The 20,749-nt window shown below is 47.6% G+C and overlaps 1 protein-coding gene across 4 annotated transcripts in view; it reads right to left on the bottom strand.

Annotated features, from left to right (window-relative positions):
• LOC147888338 (uncharacterized) overlaps positions 1–20,749 on the bottom strand; it is a 141,928-nt gene that overhangs the window by 20,372 nt on the left and 100,807 nt on the right. For all 4 annotated transcript variants that reach the window (XM_087392432.1, XM_087392433.1, XM_087392431.1 and 1 more), the window contains one exon: positions 14,477–14,656. In XM_087392432.1, the coding sequence (XP_087248558.1) occupies positions 14,477–14,656 (180 nt within the window). The remainder of the gene's footprint in view (positions 1–14,476; positions 14,657–20,749) is intronic.

A 20,749-nucleotide genomic window follows, 5' to 3' on the forward strand; every position in this document is an offset into this window, starting at 1 on the left:
TAATAAGAAGGTTAGGGGCACTTTTCCCTCATTTAGAGGTTTTTCCCCCTAACCACAGTTAGTTCACTAACTACGGTTAGTGAAGGATAAGGTTTTGTCACTTAGACAAAACCCATCCCACTTCTTGTAACAATCACTTCTTCTATTGCAAGTACTACGTTCAGCTCTCTTGCATCTTGCTCTCACTCTCTCGTTTCTAACATTTGGTATGAGAGCAGCAAGATCCTGCTCTTTTGCTTTCCTGCCTAGCTCCCTGCTCAATAGCCCCTTACAGCCGTACAGCCCACGCTTCTATTCACGAAGCTCACGCTCTTGCTGTCCATACTGTACCTGTGATGTACTACTTGTTCCGTACAGATCTGCGCCGATTGTCCGTACAGCTCGTCGTCTGTACAGTTTACCATCCGTACAACGTACGTACTGCAGGCGTCATTTCTTTCGTACTCATCGATACGCTGCTCCTGCGTTGCTGTCCGTACAAGTCGTGCGGAGTATTCCGTACATCTGCCGTACACATGATGTCCGTACCTTTCGTACAGCCGTCGTACAGATTCTGTACACTCCGTACACACATGCCGTACATCTATACAACTGTCGTCCGTACTCCGTACAGTTGGTCGTCCGTACAACGAGGCAGTACTCAGTCCGTATCTTGTACGGAATTCGTACTAACAGTTCCGTACAAGTTGAAAGTGTCCGTACAATCCTGTTGCAAGGCCTTCTGTGCAAGTTTTATTTCTGCAGGTACTCTAGCAATTGGTTTTTTGGCAGGCATTGTTTGCAGACAGCCATTGTTTGGCAAGAATTTGGGGCATTCCGTATTTGTGGACAGACATTGCATTTGGGTTGCAGGTTGTCCAAAATTTGGGGCTTTTGCAATCACATTGCAATTTTGCAGTGAAATTTGGGGCTTTTGCAGGCAGAGTGCAATTTGTGTAACATTTGGGGCTTTCAGACCATTTGCCCTCTTTTGTATGCAATTTCCCACAAGAAATTGGGGCTTTTGCATTTGGGTTGCAATTTTGCAGATAGTACGAGTCAAATTGCAGACTTTTGCCACCATTTGCAGATTTTTGGGCATTGAGCAGAGCATTGTGGTGCATTTTGAGCCTTTGACAAGTTGTGACAGTATTTGTCACTGTGGGCATATTTTTTCTTTGCAGATTTTACTTGTGCATCTTACATCCCAGGAAGGGATTTTACTTGTTCAGTTAGCTGTATTTCTAAATTTATCTGGCGAAAATGGCACTGAACAACTCAAATGAGGTGTTCGGGGTTCTCACACATGAGGATAAGTTGGATGGCACCAACTACTCCTTGTGGAGTTTCATGGTTCGCAATATCTTAGTTGGCAGAAATCTTTGGGATTATGTCAATGGAGATGAAGAAAGACCAGATACAACGCCTATACCTGTCACTCCTACAGCTGGAGGCAGGGGTAGAGGTACAAATACAGCACAGGTAATTGGAGCAGCTGCTCCAGGAGCTCCCACAACAGAGCAGAAAAGATGGGACTCTAGAGATGCACAAGCTCTTTCAGTAATTTCTCTTTCTGTCAAGAGGTTCATTATACCTCATATTCGGTCATGTAGGACATCTATGGCAGCTTGGGTAATACTGGAGAGTATGTTTGCAGTAAGAAACGATGCCAGAGTTTCCTTTCTGAAGCGAGAACTTTCCCATACACATATGGAGGAGGGAGATTCCATGAATTCTCACCTCACGAAGCTTCAGGATCTCAGGGAACAATTGCTGAACATTGATGAAGTCATTCGGATTCAGAGATGATCTCCACCACTCTGAACTCTCTTCCTGAGTCCTATCTTGGTTTCCACACCTCGCTGAATTTGTCATTGAGGGGGGGCAGCAATCCTCTCTCCTTTCACGAGTTGGTAGGACTTCTGTTGCAGGAGGAACAAACACGCAAAAATATGGCAACCCGGGCTGGCGAGCATGCTATGCTCTCTAAGTTCAAGCCCAAGGGTAAAGGGCAGCATAACCCACATGCCCATCAGCCCACACATCTGGACAGCCTTCTTATAAGGCACAGGGTGATACAAACAAGCAGAAAAAGAAGGGCATCTGTCATTATTGCAAGAAGCCAGGTCATTATATTGGAGAGTGCAAGAAGCGCATAGCCAAAGAAAAGAAAAGGGATTCCGGTATAGCTGTATCAGATGCATCAGATCCACATTGCCATGATGGAGGAGATGTTGCAGCCAACTTGGTTGAAGAGCACTATGCCTTTTTGACTTGCACTTCAGATTTTTAGTGGGTAGTTCAGACACTACAGCCACTAATGATGATGACCCATATGCTTTTTTGACTTGCAGTTACTATCCTTCAAAGGATGAATGCTCTTTCAGTGTTCATGAAACACTACATACTTGGTATTTTGATAGTGGTGCTTCAAAGCACATCACTTCCAAGAAAAATCTGTTTGTAACTTTGCATTCTTCACCCACCAAGAGAAAGGTAACTTGTGCAAATAATTCTTCTCATTCAGTGTGTGGAGTGGGAGACATTATTCTCACACCCACTGATGGCACAGATTTCAAAATATCAGATGTACTCTATGTGCCAGGTATAAAGAAGAATTTGCTTTCAATGTCCTCACTCAATAGAGGAGGATTTCAGGTTGTTTTTGATGATGACAAGTGTGCAGTCAGAGACAAAGAAAATAAATATGCTTTGAGGTTGTCTGGCACTTTGTATCGGGGTCTTTTTCAACTTGATTTATATGAAAAAAGATCCCATCTTGCATTATCAGTTAGCACTCCCACTGCTGCGATGCACAATGCGAAGTTATGGCATGCCAGGTATGGGCACATGAGCTATGGCAGCTTAATGACACTTCAGAGGCATGATATGGTTGATGCATTACCTCCTTTGGAGTCGCCTCCTCCTCATGCATGTGAAGGTTGCATTCTTGGCAAAATGCATAGGCTTCCCTTCAAGAAGGATGGTGCAGTGAAAGCTACAAGAAAATTGCAGCTTATTCACAGTGATGTCTGCAGTCCCATGAGGAGACCTGCTTTTGGGGGTTAGTGTTTATGCATTTCAAACACTTTGTGGCTATGGTTGAAAATGAGACAGGACTCAAGGTGCAGACACTTCGCACAGATCGAGGGAGGGAGTACATGTCTCATGAATTTGAGACATTTCTGAAAGAAAAAGGTATTATGCATCAGCTTACAGTGAGGCTTACACCTCAACAGAATGGCAAAGCTGAGCGAAAGAATCGCACCACCATGGAAATGGATAGATGCATGTTCACAAGTAAGAAGTTGCCTCATAGGTTTTGGCTGGAAGGCCTCATGTGTGCCAACTACATTTTAAATCGGGCTCCTACAAAGGCTTTGAAGACAATCACTCCCTATGAGGCATGGCATGAGAGAAAGCCTTCAGTGAACCACTTCAGAGTTTTTGGTTGTGTTGCATATGCCCACGTGCATGTGGAGTTCAGACACAAGTTGTCAGATAAGGCACTAAAATGCATTTTTGTGGGATATAGTTCACAAAGCAAAGGCTATCGTCTCTACAATCTTGCTACACGCAATCGTCTCTACAATCCTGCTACACGCAAGATTTTTGTCAGTAGAGATGTCATATTCTCTGAAAATTCTGCACATACAAATGCTGAATTTCAGATTCTGGTCTCTTCAGATGATGTATTTGAGGGGATGCTTCCTATAGCATTTGCTTCCCCCGCTCAAAATCAGAATTTACAGCAACCTCCGCCAGCTCCACAAGTACAGATTCAGCCCCCAGCTGAATTGGTACAACCTCAAGGTGTGGATGAAGTTGTCAGGCAAAAAATTCAAGAGATACACGCAGCCAAAACAGTCCCGCATTGGTTGCTTCAGACTCTCAGGGAGAGTAGGCTTGAAGCTCCATTGCCTGGCAGAACTCGTAGTGCAGTAAGGCACATGGAGGGAGAATTGAGAGCACCCTCTACATCAAGAAGGATGGGGGGGATATTCTGGTCATCATTCTTTATGTAGATGACATGCTGCTCACCGGATCAAATGAGGAAGTAATTGCAGATTTCAAAGCCCAATTGAAAGCTACATTTGATATGTCAGACTTGGGCTTGTTACATTTCTTTTTGGGGATCCAGTTTATTCAAGAGAAACGTGGCATTGTTATGTCTCAGTCCAAGTATGTTCAAAAGCTCTTGGACAGATTCAACATGCATGATTGCAAGCCTATGTCCACTCCCATGGAGCCGGGGTTGAAGCTTACAATGCATGATGCGGGTGAATCAATTGATGTCACACTGTACAGTCAGGCTGTTGGATGCCTCATTTATCTCTGCAATACACGACCTGATATTCAGTTTTCAGTTTCTCAGATGCATGCTTACAGTGACTCAGATTGGGCTAGAGACTATGATACTAGGCAGTCCACCAGTGGGAATTGTTTCTTTCTAAGACATGCTTGCATTTCTTGGTTGAGCAAGAAACAGTCTACAGTGGCTACCTCCTCATGTGAAGCTAAGTACAGGGCAACTTTCACAGCGATAGTTGAATGTGTTTGGCTGCGTCGTTTATTTGCTGATCTTCATCTTTCATTGGAGGGTCCTTCTCCGATTCTCACTGATAGTCAAAGTGCTATAGCAGTGGCAAAGAATCATGTGTTTCATGCTCGCACAAAGCACATTGAGGTTCACTATCATTATGTCAGAGAGAAGTTGCTTGCAGAAGAGATCAGTATGATCTATGTGTCAACACATGACAATGTTGCAAACATCTTCACCAAAGCACTTCCACGTGAAAAGTTTGAGGCATTTCGCAGTGCCTTGAACTTATTTCCTTTTGGTGATTGATCATTTCCTTGTACATGACATTGGCACTACAGGGGGGTGTTAGAATTATTATTATAATTCAGCAGTGACCAATGTAATGTAATAAGTAGGTTAGGGGCACTTTTCCCTCATTTAGAGGTTTTTCCCCCTAACCACAGTTAGTTCACTAACTACGGTTAGTGAAGGATAAGGTTTTGTCACTTAGACAAAACCCATCCCACTTCTTGTAACAGTCACTTCTTCTATTGCAAGTACTACGTTCAGCTCTCTTGCATCTTGCTCTCACTCTCTCGTGAGGCATATGAAGCTTAGTGTACTCCGGTGGTGTGATGAATCCCTTCTCCGAAATACGAAGACAATAATCTCTGTAGAAACTCAGCTTCACTGGAAGCTCCCTCGGCTCCAACCAAGTCCTAAAGGTGTGTAGCTGCAGGAGATCCTCTCGAATGACCTGGTTGGTGTGTGGCCCGATCGGGATGGTGGGTGGGAGTACCGGAGGGGCATCTAAACTGTACTGAAAAGGAGGTATCCTATCGATGTGAAACCCTAGTCTCACAAACCATCTGTGAGTCCGTGCATACCAGCATCGCTCGTCTCCCTCTGCTACCAACCTCATGGAGGAATCGAGAGTTGCATCTAGCTGGAGTGGAGAAGCACCAAACTCGGCCTGAATGATATGATGTGGTACAGATGGTTTCCCCCGGATCATCCGTGAGAGCATGAGGATCTGCAGGCGCACCACTTGTGTCCACTCTATCTCTAACATGTCAAGTCCCCAACAAGGGCTGCCATACATACCGACTGGTCGGACCAAGGAGTCGAAGAGAAGAGCCTTGGTCCGAGGGTCCTGGAAGTGGGAGTGGAAGCACTGTCTCTCTAGCCGAGCCAGTGAGACGTATCCCCTACTCAGTCTGGCTTGCATTGCTGGTCTCATCATGAAGATCGAGCCGGAGAAGATGACCCAAGCAAGTGTATGAGGATACGATCTCAACAGGTGACCCACTGAAAGTGACTGCTTTCGTTGCATGTTTGCTCAAGAGGTGTTAAAGATCATGACCTTGGTCTTGCTAAGGTTGACCTCCAAATCATGGGATAAACAAAAAGCCTGGAGTGCATCCAGGTGTCGTTGGAGCCCCTCGGGTGTCGACGACAAGAGTGCCACGTCATTTGCATAAAGAAGAATCCTGATGATGATCCCGGCAAGTGAGCAACCGGTCCCTCCGGAAGCCCCCATGAAAGTCTCAAGCTCATCGATGTAGAGGCCAAACAAGGTTGGTGATAAGAGACAACCCTGTTTGACCCCTATGGTACTCAGATCTCATCTGTCCCTGTCCGAACTCGGCCTGAGACTCTCATAAAGTGCCATGACTGCCCAGATGATCTCTTCATCAAATCCCAGTGCCTGTAGGCGTGTGATGAGTCGAGCTTGAGGTACTGTGTCAAAGGCTTTGCGGAAATCCATAAAGCAGCAATATACCCTCTCCTTCCATGATCCGGCCTCCTCTATGACACTCCTGAGTGTAAGGATGCGATCCATAGTCCCATGGTCTCACCTAAAACCAGCCTGACCCTTTGCTCTGAGCCCTCTCATCTCTGCGGACAGGCTGACCGACGCATCTAATACTGCTGCATAGATCTTGGACATCACATGTCCAATCATGATAGTCCTGTAGTTACTCGGGTCCATGGGATCCCCTGCCTTGTGCATCGGGGTGATGGTGTTGAGTGTCCAAGTGCGGGGGAAGCCAAGGCAAACAGCGTCATTGAATAGCTTTGCTAGGATCGGGATTAACGTGTCGATCCCATATGCGATAAACTCAGTGCATAGCCCCTCGTGGTCCTTAGCTCGGCCATTGTGCAGTTTCAATGTCGCGTCCTTGACTCCCCCTCTGGTGAACAACGTGCAAGTGGTGGGACGAGGTGTGTGTATGAGATCTGGAGTAGGCTGGTGTGGGACATCATAAAGGTGGCGTGCATACGTGTGCTGAACTCTCATTCGGTGAGGGGTGATGGAGACCTACGCTCAAAGAATCTCCTCCAAATTCCTTAGAGTTGCTGCTGTACAAGATGTTCAGCAGCTGCTCCTCATTTCGATGAAGAAATGCCTACTTCTTCCGACGTACGAGACATCAGTACTTGCGTACCGTGTCTGGTGTGTTCGGGAGGTGACACTTGGTTTCAAGTCGGAGTTGTCGGTGATAAGCCTTGCACTCTGCATCGTACCAGTTGTTGCAGGGTACAGAACCAAGAGGTGGTGGTCTAGTGAACCGTGTGGTGTGGGGAAAGATTTGGAGGACAGCCTCGTGGAGTGTGCGACTAATCAGGGCAATGCGGTCCTCTATGAGTGGTATGTGATCGATGTAGGTTAGGAGTCTATTTAGGCGTCCAGAGTAGGCAGGGAAGAGAATGCTCTTTCTTCATGCCTTTGCGCTCCTCTTTGGCTGAGAATGCAATTGGGCATTGGCTACTATGTCCTCTTGGCGATTGAGGACTTGGTTCGAGTTTTCAGGGTTTGGTAAGTTGTGATTTTGATGCTGCAATTTCTTTTTGCCATAAGCCATTGGTTGGCCTCGTGTGCCGCCTCTTTCTTGGTTCACAGGTGCCCAAGCAGTGCTACATGAGTCATTCTTTGGTTGGGTACTTTGCTGATTTTATTTTGGAGCTTTGAAAAGCTTTGTGAATGCCATCTGGAAACCACTCAAAGAGAGTGCAGCTGGGGTGCAATGTGGTTGCATCTGGATAGCCAATGGAATTGCACTCCGAAAAGAGAATGCCTTTGGGTTGAGCCTATGGATTAAGTGCACTTATGTGATGGTGTTCTATGCTTGAAAGCCTTGCGAAGGCTCAGTGAATTGGGGCTGCGTGCTCAGTTGCAGGGAAGGTCTCCTAGATGCAACTTGTAATCATTTAACTATGAAATATAAAGAAATACCGAAAGGGGCGCCATGGTGTTTGGGGCCAATCGGGTGCACTTGTCTATGTTTGTTGAGCAGGGGCATTCTAGCCTCCATCCCTTTTTCAGTGGTTTTGTTTGTGAACAAATGGGTAAATGCCAAATGGTGATCATGCAATGGTTAATGGTTGTGATATATGCTTTGTGAGCTGTAAATAAGTGCTGAAGTGATTAAAGGTTTAGTTCCACTGCCCTTTGAGTGATTAGAGGCCGGTTTCAAGACCTTTGCTCCCACTTCTAGGATTACTACGATTAGATGTGTCATTGCCATTGCAGCCCATCACCGCACCAACTTGACATCAAGACTGCCTTTCTTCATGGGGATTTGTAGGAAGAAGTTTATGTGACACAACCTCCTGGCTTTGAGGTTGTTGGCTCTAAAAACAAGGTATGCCGGCTGAGAAAAGCCCTTTATGGTTTGAAGCAGGCACCCCGGGCATGGTATGCTAAAATTCATGCACATTTAATGTCCCTTGGTTTTCAGAATAGCCCCACAGAGCCCACTCTTTATGTCCGTGGGAGTGGATCTGATTTTTTAGTGCTGATTTTATATGTGGATGACATGCTGATCACAGGCCCTGATACTCAGCATATTGCAGCTTTCAACGCTGATTTGCAGCAAGCTTTTGAAATGCCAGACATGGGACAGCTGCACTATTATTTGGGCATTCAGTTTGCTCATGTTGAGGGGGGTATCATGATGTCACAGTCCAAGCATATTGGACAGCTCCTTGATCATTTTCAGTTTGAGGATTGCAAGCCAATCTCTACTCCAATGGACCCTAGCTTCAAATTTTCTAAAAATTGACACGTGGCAGGATAGGGCTTCACCCTGGTTAGTTCACTCAACCTTGTTTAGCCAAGGTGTGGTCACTGGTAGATAGGGTTGGATCATGGTTGAGTCAAGCCACCTTGGGTTTGGTCATTGGCACACTAAACCATGGTTAAGTTTAGGTTCACGATTGGTTAACTGCCACATCACCAAGTGCCACCTAAGCACATAGCCCCTGCCAAGCACAGTTTGGAATTCAGCATGTGAATCCTTGTGCCACATCATCAAAGGCCCCTCTCCTCCACAAAAACTTCGACAAGGCGTAACTTGCAATCCAAGAGGAATTTGCACAAGCTCTAAAAAGGAAAACTAATCATCTTTTCGAAATCCGCTGGTACCACGCTCGTGGGACCTGTTTCAGTCCATAAAGTGCCTTCTTTAGTTTACAGACTTTACCTTCTGAACCGGGGATCACAAAACCTGGTGGTTGTTCCACGTATACCTCCTCCTTGAGATCTCCATTCAGAAAGGTGAATTTTACATCCATCTGAAACACGGGCCAACTTTTCTGTGCTGCTAAGGTCAAAACACTGCGAATTGTGGTTAGTCGAGCTGTGGGAGCAAAAGTATCTTGATAATCAAAACCATGTACCTGTGCGAATTCTTTTGCCACGAGCTGAGCCTTGTACTTATCCAACGTGCCGTCAGACTTGTACTTGGTCTTGTACACCCACTTGGTGCCAATTACCTTGCGTTTTGGTGATCGATCCACAAGGTCCCAAGTGTTGTTCTTCATTATGGAGCCATACTCCGACTGCATAGCCTCCATCCACCTATCATCACCCTGTGCCTCTTCAAGACACTTGGGTTCTTCAGCACGGATCACCTCTGTCATCAAAGCGTAGTTGACCAAGTGTTCCTGCGTCCTTCTTTGCTCCTCTAATCTCTTGGACCGGCGGTGTTCGGATGGCTCCTCCTCAATGGCTGGAGGTTCTCTGCCGTCCAAAAGCTGCTTTACCTACTTCGAGAATGGCCGTTGCCGTTGTGGTTCTGCAGGCTCTTCTTCCTCTTCTTTATCTTGAATCCTCCCAAGCACCGTTGGGGAAGTTCGGTCTGCTATTGGTGGTTGTACTGGATGGATATCTTGGTCCTGGTTGTCTGGGAAGGAAGCATCCTCCTCCAATTGATGCGACTGTTCTGAGAAGACCACATCACGACTTACTATTACCTTCTTGATAACAGGATTATAGAGACAGTAACCCTTCGCCTCTTCACTATAGCCCAAGAAAATACACTTCCAGCTCTTCGGTTCCCATTTGGTTCTCTTAGCATCAGGGACATGCACAAAACAGTCACATCCAAAAACTCTAAAATGTACAGCTAAAGGTTTCTTACCAGAAAAGGCCTGCAGTGGAGTCATCCCGTTCACAGCCTTCGTGTAGCTACGATTCAGAATGTAAACTGCCGTGTTACATGCTTCAGCCCAGAAAGTCTTTGGTAAATCTTTCCCTTTCATCATACTCCTGCCCATTTCGCATATGGCGCGCATCTTGCGCTCTGCTACTCCATTTTGTTGTGATGTATGTGGCGGGGGTTTATGCCTCTTGATCCCGTGACTTTTGCAGTAACTTTCAAATTCAGTTGATGTGAACTCTTTACCTCTGTCTGATCTCAACTTCTTCACCTTCCTCCCCGTTTCTTTCTCAACCATTACATGTCATTCTTTGAACTTACTAAAAGCCTCATCTTTAGTCTTCAGGAAGTATATCCATATCCTTCTACTGTAGCCGTCGATCAGCGTCATGAAGTAGTAGGAACCACCCAAAGCTTCCGTCTCCATCTTCCCACAGAGGTCCGTGTGAACGAGCTCTAGAGGAGCCTTTGCCCTGCTGACCTCTTTAGGAAAGGGCTGCCGATGCTGCTTGCCCATCATGCAAGCTTCACATACATCGGACAGATCTGTAATTTTTGGTAGGTCTGCAATCATTCCACTTTTATGCATCTCCTTTAAAGAACTAAGGTTTAGATGACCAAAGCTCTCATGCCATGGCTTAGTGTTGCTCACATCGGCTCGAGCATTGAAAGCTGAGAGTTCGTAGATGTTGCGCCATGTACCTTTACCAATGACCTTCCCTTGAAGATCCAAAATCTGTGTGCCATTCTTATCGAATTGAACTTTGAGGTCCCGATCCGTGATTGCAGAAATGGACAACAAGTTCCTCTCTGGCACATAAAGTACATCGGACAACTGTTTTACAACTCCATCTGACTTGAGAGAAATCATTTTTCCTTTTGCTGGACATTTTGCATCATTGCCGACTGCTACCAGGATGTCATTCCCTACCAGATGTAGAGACGTATACCAATCCTTCCGACTGGTCATGTGATGCAATGCACCACTGTCAATAATCCAAGATTCATCCGCAGGTACATGAACTGCCTCCGTGCAAATCTCCTCAATTGCTACGAACAGCTCTACTGGTACTACCTGCGCACTGTTGCTGGACTCTTTCTTTACTCCATTCTTCTTATCTGCAATCTTCTTTCGGCACTCATTCTGCTTGTGCCCTGCCTTGTTGCAATAGAAGCACTTGATCTTCTTCTTTCTATTTTTATCATCAGAAGAAGATGGGTTACCAGAGTCCTTACCCTTACCTTTCTTTCATTCAACCGAGAAAGCCGAATCTTCTCCACTCCTCGTCTTTTGACGCATCTCCTCCTCCAGAAGCATTGCGCTGAAATTCCCAAATTGAGGGACGGCACTCATTATTCTGCTTGTGCCCTGCCTTGTTGCAATAGAAGCACTTGATCTTCTTCTTTCTATTTTTATCATCAGAAGAAGATGGGTTACCAGAGTCCTTACCCTTACCTTTCTTTCATTCAACCGAGAAAGCCGAATCTTCTCCACTCCTCGTCTTTTGACGCATCTCCTCCTCCAGAAGCATTGCGCTGAAATCCTCAAAGTTGAGGAACAAATTTCTGTTCTGCGTATTCAGCGCCGTAACAAGACCGTCGTACTTTGGTGGGAGAATCCGTATGCATCTTCGTGCTAGATTCTCACTGGTGATGGTGATGCCAATCGCAGTCATCTGATCGCGCAGATTCTTCACCCTGGTGATGAACTTCTTTGCCGTTTCAAACTCAGACAGTTTCTCGTTCGCGAGTTGAGTCTCCAGATTCTGAATCCGCGTCTGATTTGTGGTCTCGTACTAATTTTTCAAGACCGTCCATGCCTCCTCCGCTGTGGTGACATGTTGAATTAATGCCATGACAGAATCAATTACACTGCAGACAATAGAACACAACGCATCTGCATTTCTTCTTGTCCACGCGAGAATCTCATCCGCAATTGGTACTATCTGTTATCCTGCATTGGCTGGACTCGGTCTCGCAATCGGCTTCACGTCCATCCCAGTAGCAGTATCCCAAAGCTCGTATGCGCTTAGGATGGTCTTCATCTTGAACTTCCAGAGTGGATAGTTAGTGCCGTCCAACTTTTCGCTTTTGCCGAACGGTGGGATTCGCAATCTTGCGGGTGAGGCCATCTCTCACAATCTGCTCGCAAACAGAAACATATTACCAAATCTTCTTGCTAGAGCCCAAGCTCTGATACCATGTAAGAAAACAATACAACGTCTGTGCTCAACAGATAACATGATCTCGTATGCAAAGAGAAAAGCAGATAGTATGGAGAATAAAAATTTTGATTACTGTAAAACTGATACAATAGATGGCGTTGCCTCCCAGCCGTGCGCTCTTGTGTGAGAAGCTTCGATGGCGTGCTGGAAACAGTAGAGGACGGAGGTTGGATGCTAAGGAATCAGGGTTGGATGCTAAGGAATCAGGGTTGCCAGTGATAATAATGGGCTTCACGGGCTTGCTCTTATATAGCCACCAGTCGTAGTCGGTTAGACCCAATTAGGAGACCGACCCAGTCGGCCCAAAACGGCCGACTGGAGGTCGGTCCTGAAATAGGCCACCGACCACACGTTAGAACCATGGCGTAGAATAGAGTAACTAACCTACAGAGTCCGTTCGGCCCAGAGCCATCCGAGATCATCTGGGACTCCAAACGGACCCTGCAGCCCGAGAGCGGGCTGCCCCGAAAAATTCTCCATCTACCCTCAGTGCAGTCAGTCATGGGATGCCTTCCTGCACTTGCATGTAGCCTAGTTGGCAGTGTCCCAACTCTATTTGAAGTCGTCCAGCCATCAGGCCACACATGGCCCCCATCTGGTGTCCAAACCAGGACCTACCGGATAACCGAGCTACTCAAATGCCTTCTCCTCATATGGGGGGATTACAAGTAGAGTTAGCTGGTTCCCGCGTAGTTACACGAGACGAGAGTGGAGCATTGATATCTAACGGTATTGACATGTAGAATCCACAGTTGACCACCTTAAGTAGCGATACATGCACTAAGAGGAGGTGATGGAATGTAAACTCACATCTGACCAGCTTGCAGTAGCCAATGGATCATGGCACCAAGGGGAGGTGTTGACATATGGTGCCATGAGCACATAGATTAGAGGCTAAGGTATGCTATAGGAAAGAATTAAAGTAGCCACCCTAGGATGTGGACTAAATGATGTGGAGATGTGGATCAAGGATATGCACAAGGAGAGATGTGGATGAGAGGATCCCACAAGTGTTGATTATTCAAAGGGCACTCTCTATATAAGAGGCCTATCATGTATTGTTGAGTACACACATTTGGAATAGATTGAGTATTGCGAAGGGGTTTATCCTTACATGTGAACAAAGGCTTGGAAGGCCCCAGAAGAAGCCTACCCACGACTTGTGGCATAGATTAGTATAAAAAGTACGGGTAAGGGGTGAGTTGCCAATTTTAAGGCACTCCCCTAGCACCCAGGAATTTTTTTAACTTGTTGGAAGTTTTTCCTAGGCAAGCAGTAAGTTTTTCTTGAAATGGAGACTCTGTACAAAACTTTGCAAATGAAATAAAGATACCTTCAGAAAGAAAGGGGGGGGGGGGGGTTCAAGCCCAATTTTGGTTATGAGCCCTTGTGTCGTGTGCTGTTAATAGTCTCTGTGAATTTCTCTCTCTTTTGAAATTCGTCTCACACATCAGGGTGGATAACATCAAGTAGGATTGCATGATAGCATTTACTGGAATTGCACTAGACCCTAATATTTGTATGATGAAACCACCTCCAATTCTTTCCCTTCAATAGTGAAACATATATGCTCATGATCTTTCGCCAAGTTCACCTGCATTCCTGAGTGCTCACAAAGTGGCTCAGTGCATTAAGTGTCTTTGTAGGCTACTTTGATCTTTTGCAAAGAGGACTGCATATAACAGTAGAAGTAAGGCACAACCAGCAATTTGTACTCCCTCTCCACTGAGATTTCATCCATTCTTCTAATTCATCAATGAATAGACCAAAGAGAGTTGGTGGGAGAGGACATGCCTATTTGACCCTTATATCACTACTTATGATTTACTTTTCCTTTGAGTTTGATCCGTCTACTAACGACTCTATCTAGGGAGGACAGCACCAATATGCACGGTGAAAATTAGCCCTTGTGACCTTTGATTGCCAGCAGGCAGACAATAAATTTAAAAAAGAGCAGAGAACATGCAAAACACGCCATATAGGTGAAAAAGAGAATGAGCATCCTACTCCACTTAGCTGTACATAGCATATCCTTGCAGAGGGAACAAAATATGCAGTCCAAACTTCCAAACACACATAGTTTCCAGCCACCCATTGAGCTTTATGAACAAGGCAGATACAGTTCTGTTTCTGTCTAGCAAGTCGTTTTTTGGGTCTCCAATGGACATGAGTAACATAATATAATCTCACACCTAGGTTGATGTTGTCACTACTTAAACATCATCATTAGCTCACTAGCATTCCTATGTCTAAACATGTTAGAAATGAATTAAAGAAAGTTGCTGAAGTGTAAGAAAGATACTCACATTAAAATTGTCATTTTGCAAAGCTAGAATATCATGAACGTGCATCTGTGCCTGCTGGAAACTTTTTCCGGTAGAAAAATGAAAATTCCCAGCCACCTTGTTCACCTCCAATGCCCCATAAACATTGCATCCCTCTCCCTCTTCCTCCTTTATTTTCTGAATCCATCCTTCCCGTTGGCACTACATCAATAAAATAGAGCCAGCAAAGTGAGCCCGCTATACAAGGCTGTGCTTAAACTGTTTTCATCACGACAAAAATGTAAGCCAATGATTTCATGGATGAATAGGAAGCCATAACCAGTACTTGTTCATATACAACCACCTCAACTCCTACACAAGTACTGCCATACTGAAAACACAGAATCCTTTGAGCTTTCATTCGTAAAGCCAACAAAGATATTTGATCCTGAGAGAAGCTATACAACACGGAAGCTTCACATACGCTCTCGAAGCCGACCCGAAAAGGATATCATACACCTTACCTACCCAATCTCCCTCTCAAGAGCAAAAAGAAAGAAAGAAAGAAAGAAATTTTATTAGAGTCTTCGGAAGACCGATGGGTCTATGAGACTGAAAGAAAACTTGATACAAATAACAGTAAGGGTGGAGCTACTGAAACGAGCATCATCACCCATTCTGAATCCTAAGTCTAATCATACATAATCAAATCAAATACATCTGGATGTAACAATGAAAAGAAAAGGACTGGAGCGGAGCAGAATCCTCCGTATGTCATGTCGCCCTAGCTGGTGCATAGCCGGTGATGGGATGCTGGTGCCCATCAAGGGGTGCTGTACGTCTCTATCTCTTGGACGAGGCTCGACGCAAGACTAGCGCCACCGTGACTCCCGTGGGACGTATCCCGGGTCTAAACAATGACGGGAGGTCCCCCAGAGTGATATGTGTGTCCCCTCGATGTCTCATGTGTCGTGCTGCGGTCATCGGGTCGGAGCCTTTGTCACGTCTGTGGCTAGAGATAGACGATCAATGTCACTCGATGGGAAGAACTTTGTGATCCTGCTCTGAGAGGTGTCTGATGATGTGGCCAAGCCCCATCGCCTGAGTAAGTACTCTCTGTGTCGGACCCCCTCGTGAATAAAGGCCGCGAGGCATCTCTAATCTGGGTAGGCGAGGAATCTGGAAAGGAGCCCAAAGCTGTCTCTGAAGAGGCAGTGGTAGCGCGACCTCGGATCTCGTAGTACACTGGGCACCTGAAAATAAAATGCTCCTCCAACTCGACCTCCTGACAGTCGCACAATATGCATAAGCAATACTCCCTAGGAATCCCCTCTGCTCTGCCGCTCTCTATGTGGAGGCGGTGTGATGATACCCGAAACTGTCCGATGGAGATCCGTAGTGAGTGAGGCATATGAAGCTCAGTGTACCCCGGTGGTGTGATGAATCCCTCCTCCGAAATACGAAGACAGTAATCTCTGTAGAAACTCGGAAGCTCCCTCGGCTCCAACCAAGTCCTAAAGGTGTGTAGCTGTAAGAGATCCTCACGAATGACCTGGTTGGTGTGTGGCCCGATCGGGATGGTGGGTGGGAGTACCGGAGGGGCATCTAAACTGTATTGAAAAGGAGGTATCCTATCGATGTGGAACCCTAGTCTCACAAACCATCTGTGAGTCCGTGCATACCAGCATCGCTCGTCTCCCTCTGCTGCCAACCTCATGGAGGAATCGAGAGCCAACCATGGCAACCTCTGTCTCCCTGATGTGCACTCCCCATATGATCTAACCCGGTGTAGATATGTGATGGTGTGAAAGGCTGCATCTAGTTGGAGTGGAGAAGCACCAAACTCGGCCTGAATGATGTGATGTGGTATAGACGGTTTTTCTCATATCATCCGTGAGAGCATGAGGATCTGCTGGAGCCCCTTGGGCGTGGACGACAAGAGTGCCACGTCATCTGCATAAAGAAGAATCCTGATGATGATTCCGGCAAGTGAGCAACCGGTCCCTCCGAACGCCCCCATGAAAGTCTCAAGCTCATTGATGTAGAAGCCAAACAGGGTCGGTGATAAGGGACAACCTTGTTTGACTCCTATGGTACTCAAGATCTCATCTGTCCAACCTGCGCCTGTCCGAACTCGGCCTGAGACTCTCTCATAAAGTGCCATGACTGCCCAAATGATCTCCTGATCAAATCCCAGTGTCTGTAGGCGTGTGATGAGACGAGCTCGAGATACTGTGTCAAAGGCTTTGCGGAAATCCACAAAGCAGCAATATACCCTCCTTCCGTGATCTGGCCTCCTCATTGACACTCCTGAGTGTGAGTATGTGATCCATAGTCCCATGGTCTCGCCTGAAAGCGGCATGACCCTCTGCTCTGAGCCCTCTCATCTCTGCGAGCAGGCTGATTGACGCATCCAATACAGCTGCATAGATCTTGGACATCACATGTCCAATCATGATAGTCCTGTAGTTACTCGGGTCCATCGGGTCCCCTGCCTTGTAGATGGGGGTGATGGTGTTGAGTGTCCAGGTGCGGGGGAAGCCAAGGCAAACAGCGTCATTGAATAGCTTTGCTAGGATCGGGGCTAACGTGTTGATCCCATATGCGATAAACTCAGTGCATAGCCCCTCATGCGGAGTGCAAGGCTTATCACCGACAGCTCTGACTTGAAACTTAATGTCACCTCCCGAACACACCAGACACGGTACGTAAGTACGGACGTCTCGTACGTCGAAAGAAGCAGGCATTTCTTTGTCGAAATGAGGAGGAGCTACTGCACATCTTGTACAGCAACAACTCTAAGGATTTTTGGCGGAGATTCCTTGAGCGTAGGTCTCCATCACCCCTTACCGACACGAGAGTCTGGCACACGTATGCACACCATCTTATGATGTCCGACACCAGCCCACTCCAGATCTCATACACACACGTCGCTCCACCACTTGCACGTTGTTCACCAGAGGAGAAGTCAAGGACGTGACATTGAAACTACACAACTTGTGGAGTGTGCGACTAATCACGGCAGCACGGTCCTCTATGAGTGGTATGTGATCGATGTAGGTTAGGAGTCTGTTTAGGCGTCCAGAGTAGGCCGGTCAGAGGCTGCAATCAAAGTGTATGTCGTGGTAGGTGTCGTGCTTCCTATGTGGTGTGTGTGGTGTGGCTAAGCATGGGGTGGCGATAGTGAAGAATAGGTATGTGTGATCAGCTCTTGGAGGGAGTGGTGCTACGGTGAAGTTGGTGATACCTGAAGTGAAGGTAGGGGATCCCATGATGTAATCTACTACACTAGTGCCCCCCCCGTGTGGGAAGCAAGTAAAGCCACCTGAGGAGGGCCATAGGTCAAGCCCGTTGTACATGATGAGATCATGCATCCTGCCCAGATCAAGGAGCACGTGTCCATATGGTGTAACAGGCCCGTGTCGGTCCGATGAGGTCCTAGTCATACGTGCTCTATCTAGGTCCATGTCTGGTAGCATGATAGAGTCGTCTCGGAAGTCCAGGAGTGGTGCCTGGCACGTGCTCGTCCTGGCGTTGAAGTCCCCAACAAGGAGAACTTCCCCGCGGGCTGAAATGTCTAGGATATCCTGATGTAAGGGTGCATATGGCGATGTCTCACCCTCCTCCCGTGCCACTCTGGCGAAGTGGGATGTGTCTCGCGGGAAGTAGCATATTGCTATGAAAAGGTCACAGGTGTCTGTGCGTCGGATCCGGATCCACATGAATCGGGAGTGTGCGTCCCTCCTCTCAATGGAGATGGCTCCAGAGAGGGAAGACCTGTACAATACTGCGACCCCGCCTGATCCTCGGACTCCTCCTGTATCCCTCGTCTCATCCCTGAAGGCTGACTCCCATGTGTAGCCACTGACTATCGGTCGTGGATGCTCTGGGCTCTGGTGTGTCTCCGTGTAAAAGACTATGTCTCGTCCTGTATAAGACTCCGAGAAGTTCCCTGGGTCTGACCATAAGGTACCATTATAGTTCCAAATGGTGCAATCTAGGGTCTCGGAAACCTGAGTCTCATAGGCCCCGTCCCCCTAGGGTGTACGGGTGGGAGCCCGACGGGTGCCGGTCAACAACCTACCATCTCGGACCACGGCCCATTTTTCCTCCTTGCGGGCAACATCCCGCTGCTGTAGAAGAACTTGTCGCTCCTCAATCTGTAGTGGTGTCAAATCCTCGTCCATGGACAGGGTGGGATGCTCTCGTAGAGCGGCTCGACGTCAAAGTGTCGCTAGTCGAGCATGTGAATCTCTGAAGTGAATGACTAGGGGCTGCTCTCGGTTGGGATCTCTCCCAACACCCCATGCTCCCTCTATGCCATGGTCGGGGACCCCCATGGTAGTGGTCACAAAGGTAATCGCCTCCTCCATGGGCATCGTAGTGGTGCTGTCTCGCGTGATCCCTCGTATCCAGATGTTGAGGGCCTTCGAAGCCCTCTGCTACTACTCCTGTATGGCGACTGAAACGGTTGCCTTTGCGGGCTCCCGTTTCGCCACGTCCACCCATCTAGTCATCTCTGCTATAGCCAACTGTATCGTGGCTATCTGTGCCTCCATCTCTGTGAGTGGGGTCCCTCCACGCGCTGCTCTGAGGGTCCAAGCTCCTCTCGAAGCTGTTGATGTCGTGCCTAAGTCCCTGGATAAGGCTGCCCTGCTTGTGTATAATGCGGGCCTACTCCTGGGTGTATCGGGCCTGCTCCTGGGTGTAATGTGTCAGCTCTGCCTAACAGGCCCGGATGCAGTGTATCTCAGCCAATAGGGAGTCCCAAGCATCTGGTGGGGGCCTAAGATGTCCTGGTCCAGGTGGGAACTGGATCTCGAGAGGGGTTGGAATGAAGGTGGGCTGCTGAGGTTGTACTGAGGGTGGGGACAGCATGATCTGGGCGGGGGAGTGGTATGTAGGAGTAGCGAGGCCGGACGAGGTGATGAAGGGTGGCTGACTGAGAGGTCGAGGGGAAAGTACTGTGGAGCCATGGCCGGTGGGGCCAATGGTGAGGCTACTGGACAGGAGAGGGGGAGACTTGTGATGATGATGCAGGAGAGGGGGAGGAGAGAGGTGGCGTAGATGATGAGGCGGATGATGGTGGTGAAAAAGTGGTGGTAACCATAGAGGTCGAGGATGTGGTGAGTGGCATGGGCTTTGGGTGGGCTCCTTTCTTCTGGGCCGCGGTGCTGTCCACTGTCAAACCGCTCCGGTTGCTGCGTTTGTTGAAGTCCTCCAGATTGAGTTGCTTTTGTGTTTTCGTCTTGTCACCGTTCCCCCTCCCCATCTCCACGCGTATGCAAATTTGGACCGAAGGGTCTCCCGCCTAGTCTCCTGTCCTCATCCCCCTGTTCCCTTCATTATGGGGGAGGCAGCAGCGGGCAAAGAAGGGATTGCAGTAGGTCGGAGCTGTTGGAGAACCCCCGCTCGCAGCTCCGACTTTTATTATTATTATTATTATTTAATGAGAGGGGGGGGGGGGCTGAGCGAGGGGTAGCGAGGGGGTAGCGGAGGGGTAGGGGGGGGGTAGCAGAGGGGGTAGCGGGGGGGTAGCGAGGGGGTAGTGGGGGAGAGAGAGGGGTAGCGAGGGGGTACGGGGGGGTAGCGGAGGGGGTAGCAGAGAGAGCAAGGGGTAGCGGGAGAGAGAGAGAGCAGGGGGTAGCGAGGGGGTAGCAGAGAGAGCAGGGGGTAGCGGGAGACTTCAATGCTAGACAAACGTACCCTAAGGATAGAACGGCAATTAAATCCCATTTATTCAATATCTTAGTAGACCAGATTTCCCATGGCGGGTCTTTCAACAGAGGACATTAAACATTGTCAAAAAGATTACAATGTGGGTCCAATCAGGTAAAGCTTCTCGTGTGTGTGTGTGAGTGTAATATAAGAGAAAAATCTTTTCACCCAAAAAAAAAGTGTGGGTGTGTGTGCGCGCACGTGTGTGTGGTGTAGAGAGCGAGCTGAGCTATGGAGAGCCTGCCATGGTGTTATCAAGCTGCCTAAATCTGCTGCGCACCTTCCCTCATATCCCACACCCTTTGTGGTGGATTTTCTCAAGCAAGATCTGCATCACATACCCCGCAGTGACCTCTCCCAAGCTTTGTTGCAGGCCTCACGCCAGGTTTTCGACCTCCCCCCTGATTCGTTTTGCTTGCAAGTGGCCCATCTGGAGATTCTCTGCACTCATGGGCATGCTGCACCATGTCACCTTGCACTATGTTCTTTCTTCGGTGTTTCTGTCGCCATAATTCCCCTTTATTTTTCATGCCCTCTTCGTGGGTTGTGTGTATGCGTCTTTTCTTTTTTTTTTCGCAAAAAGTTACTGCTAGTTAT

The sequence above is a fragment of the Dipteris shenzhenensis genome, chromosome 21 (assembly GCF_047967505.1).
Source record: "Dipteris shenzhenensis isolate YYH24624 ecotype China chromosome 21, Dip_SZ_1.0, whole genome shotgun sequence".
Lineage (NCBI taxonomy): Eukaryota > Viridiplantae > Streptophyta > Polypodiopsida > Gleicheniales > Dipteridaceae > Dipteris > Dipteris shenzhenensis.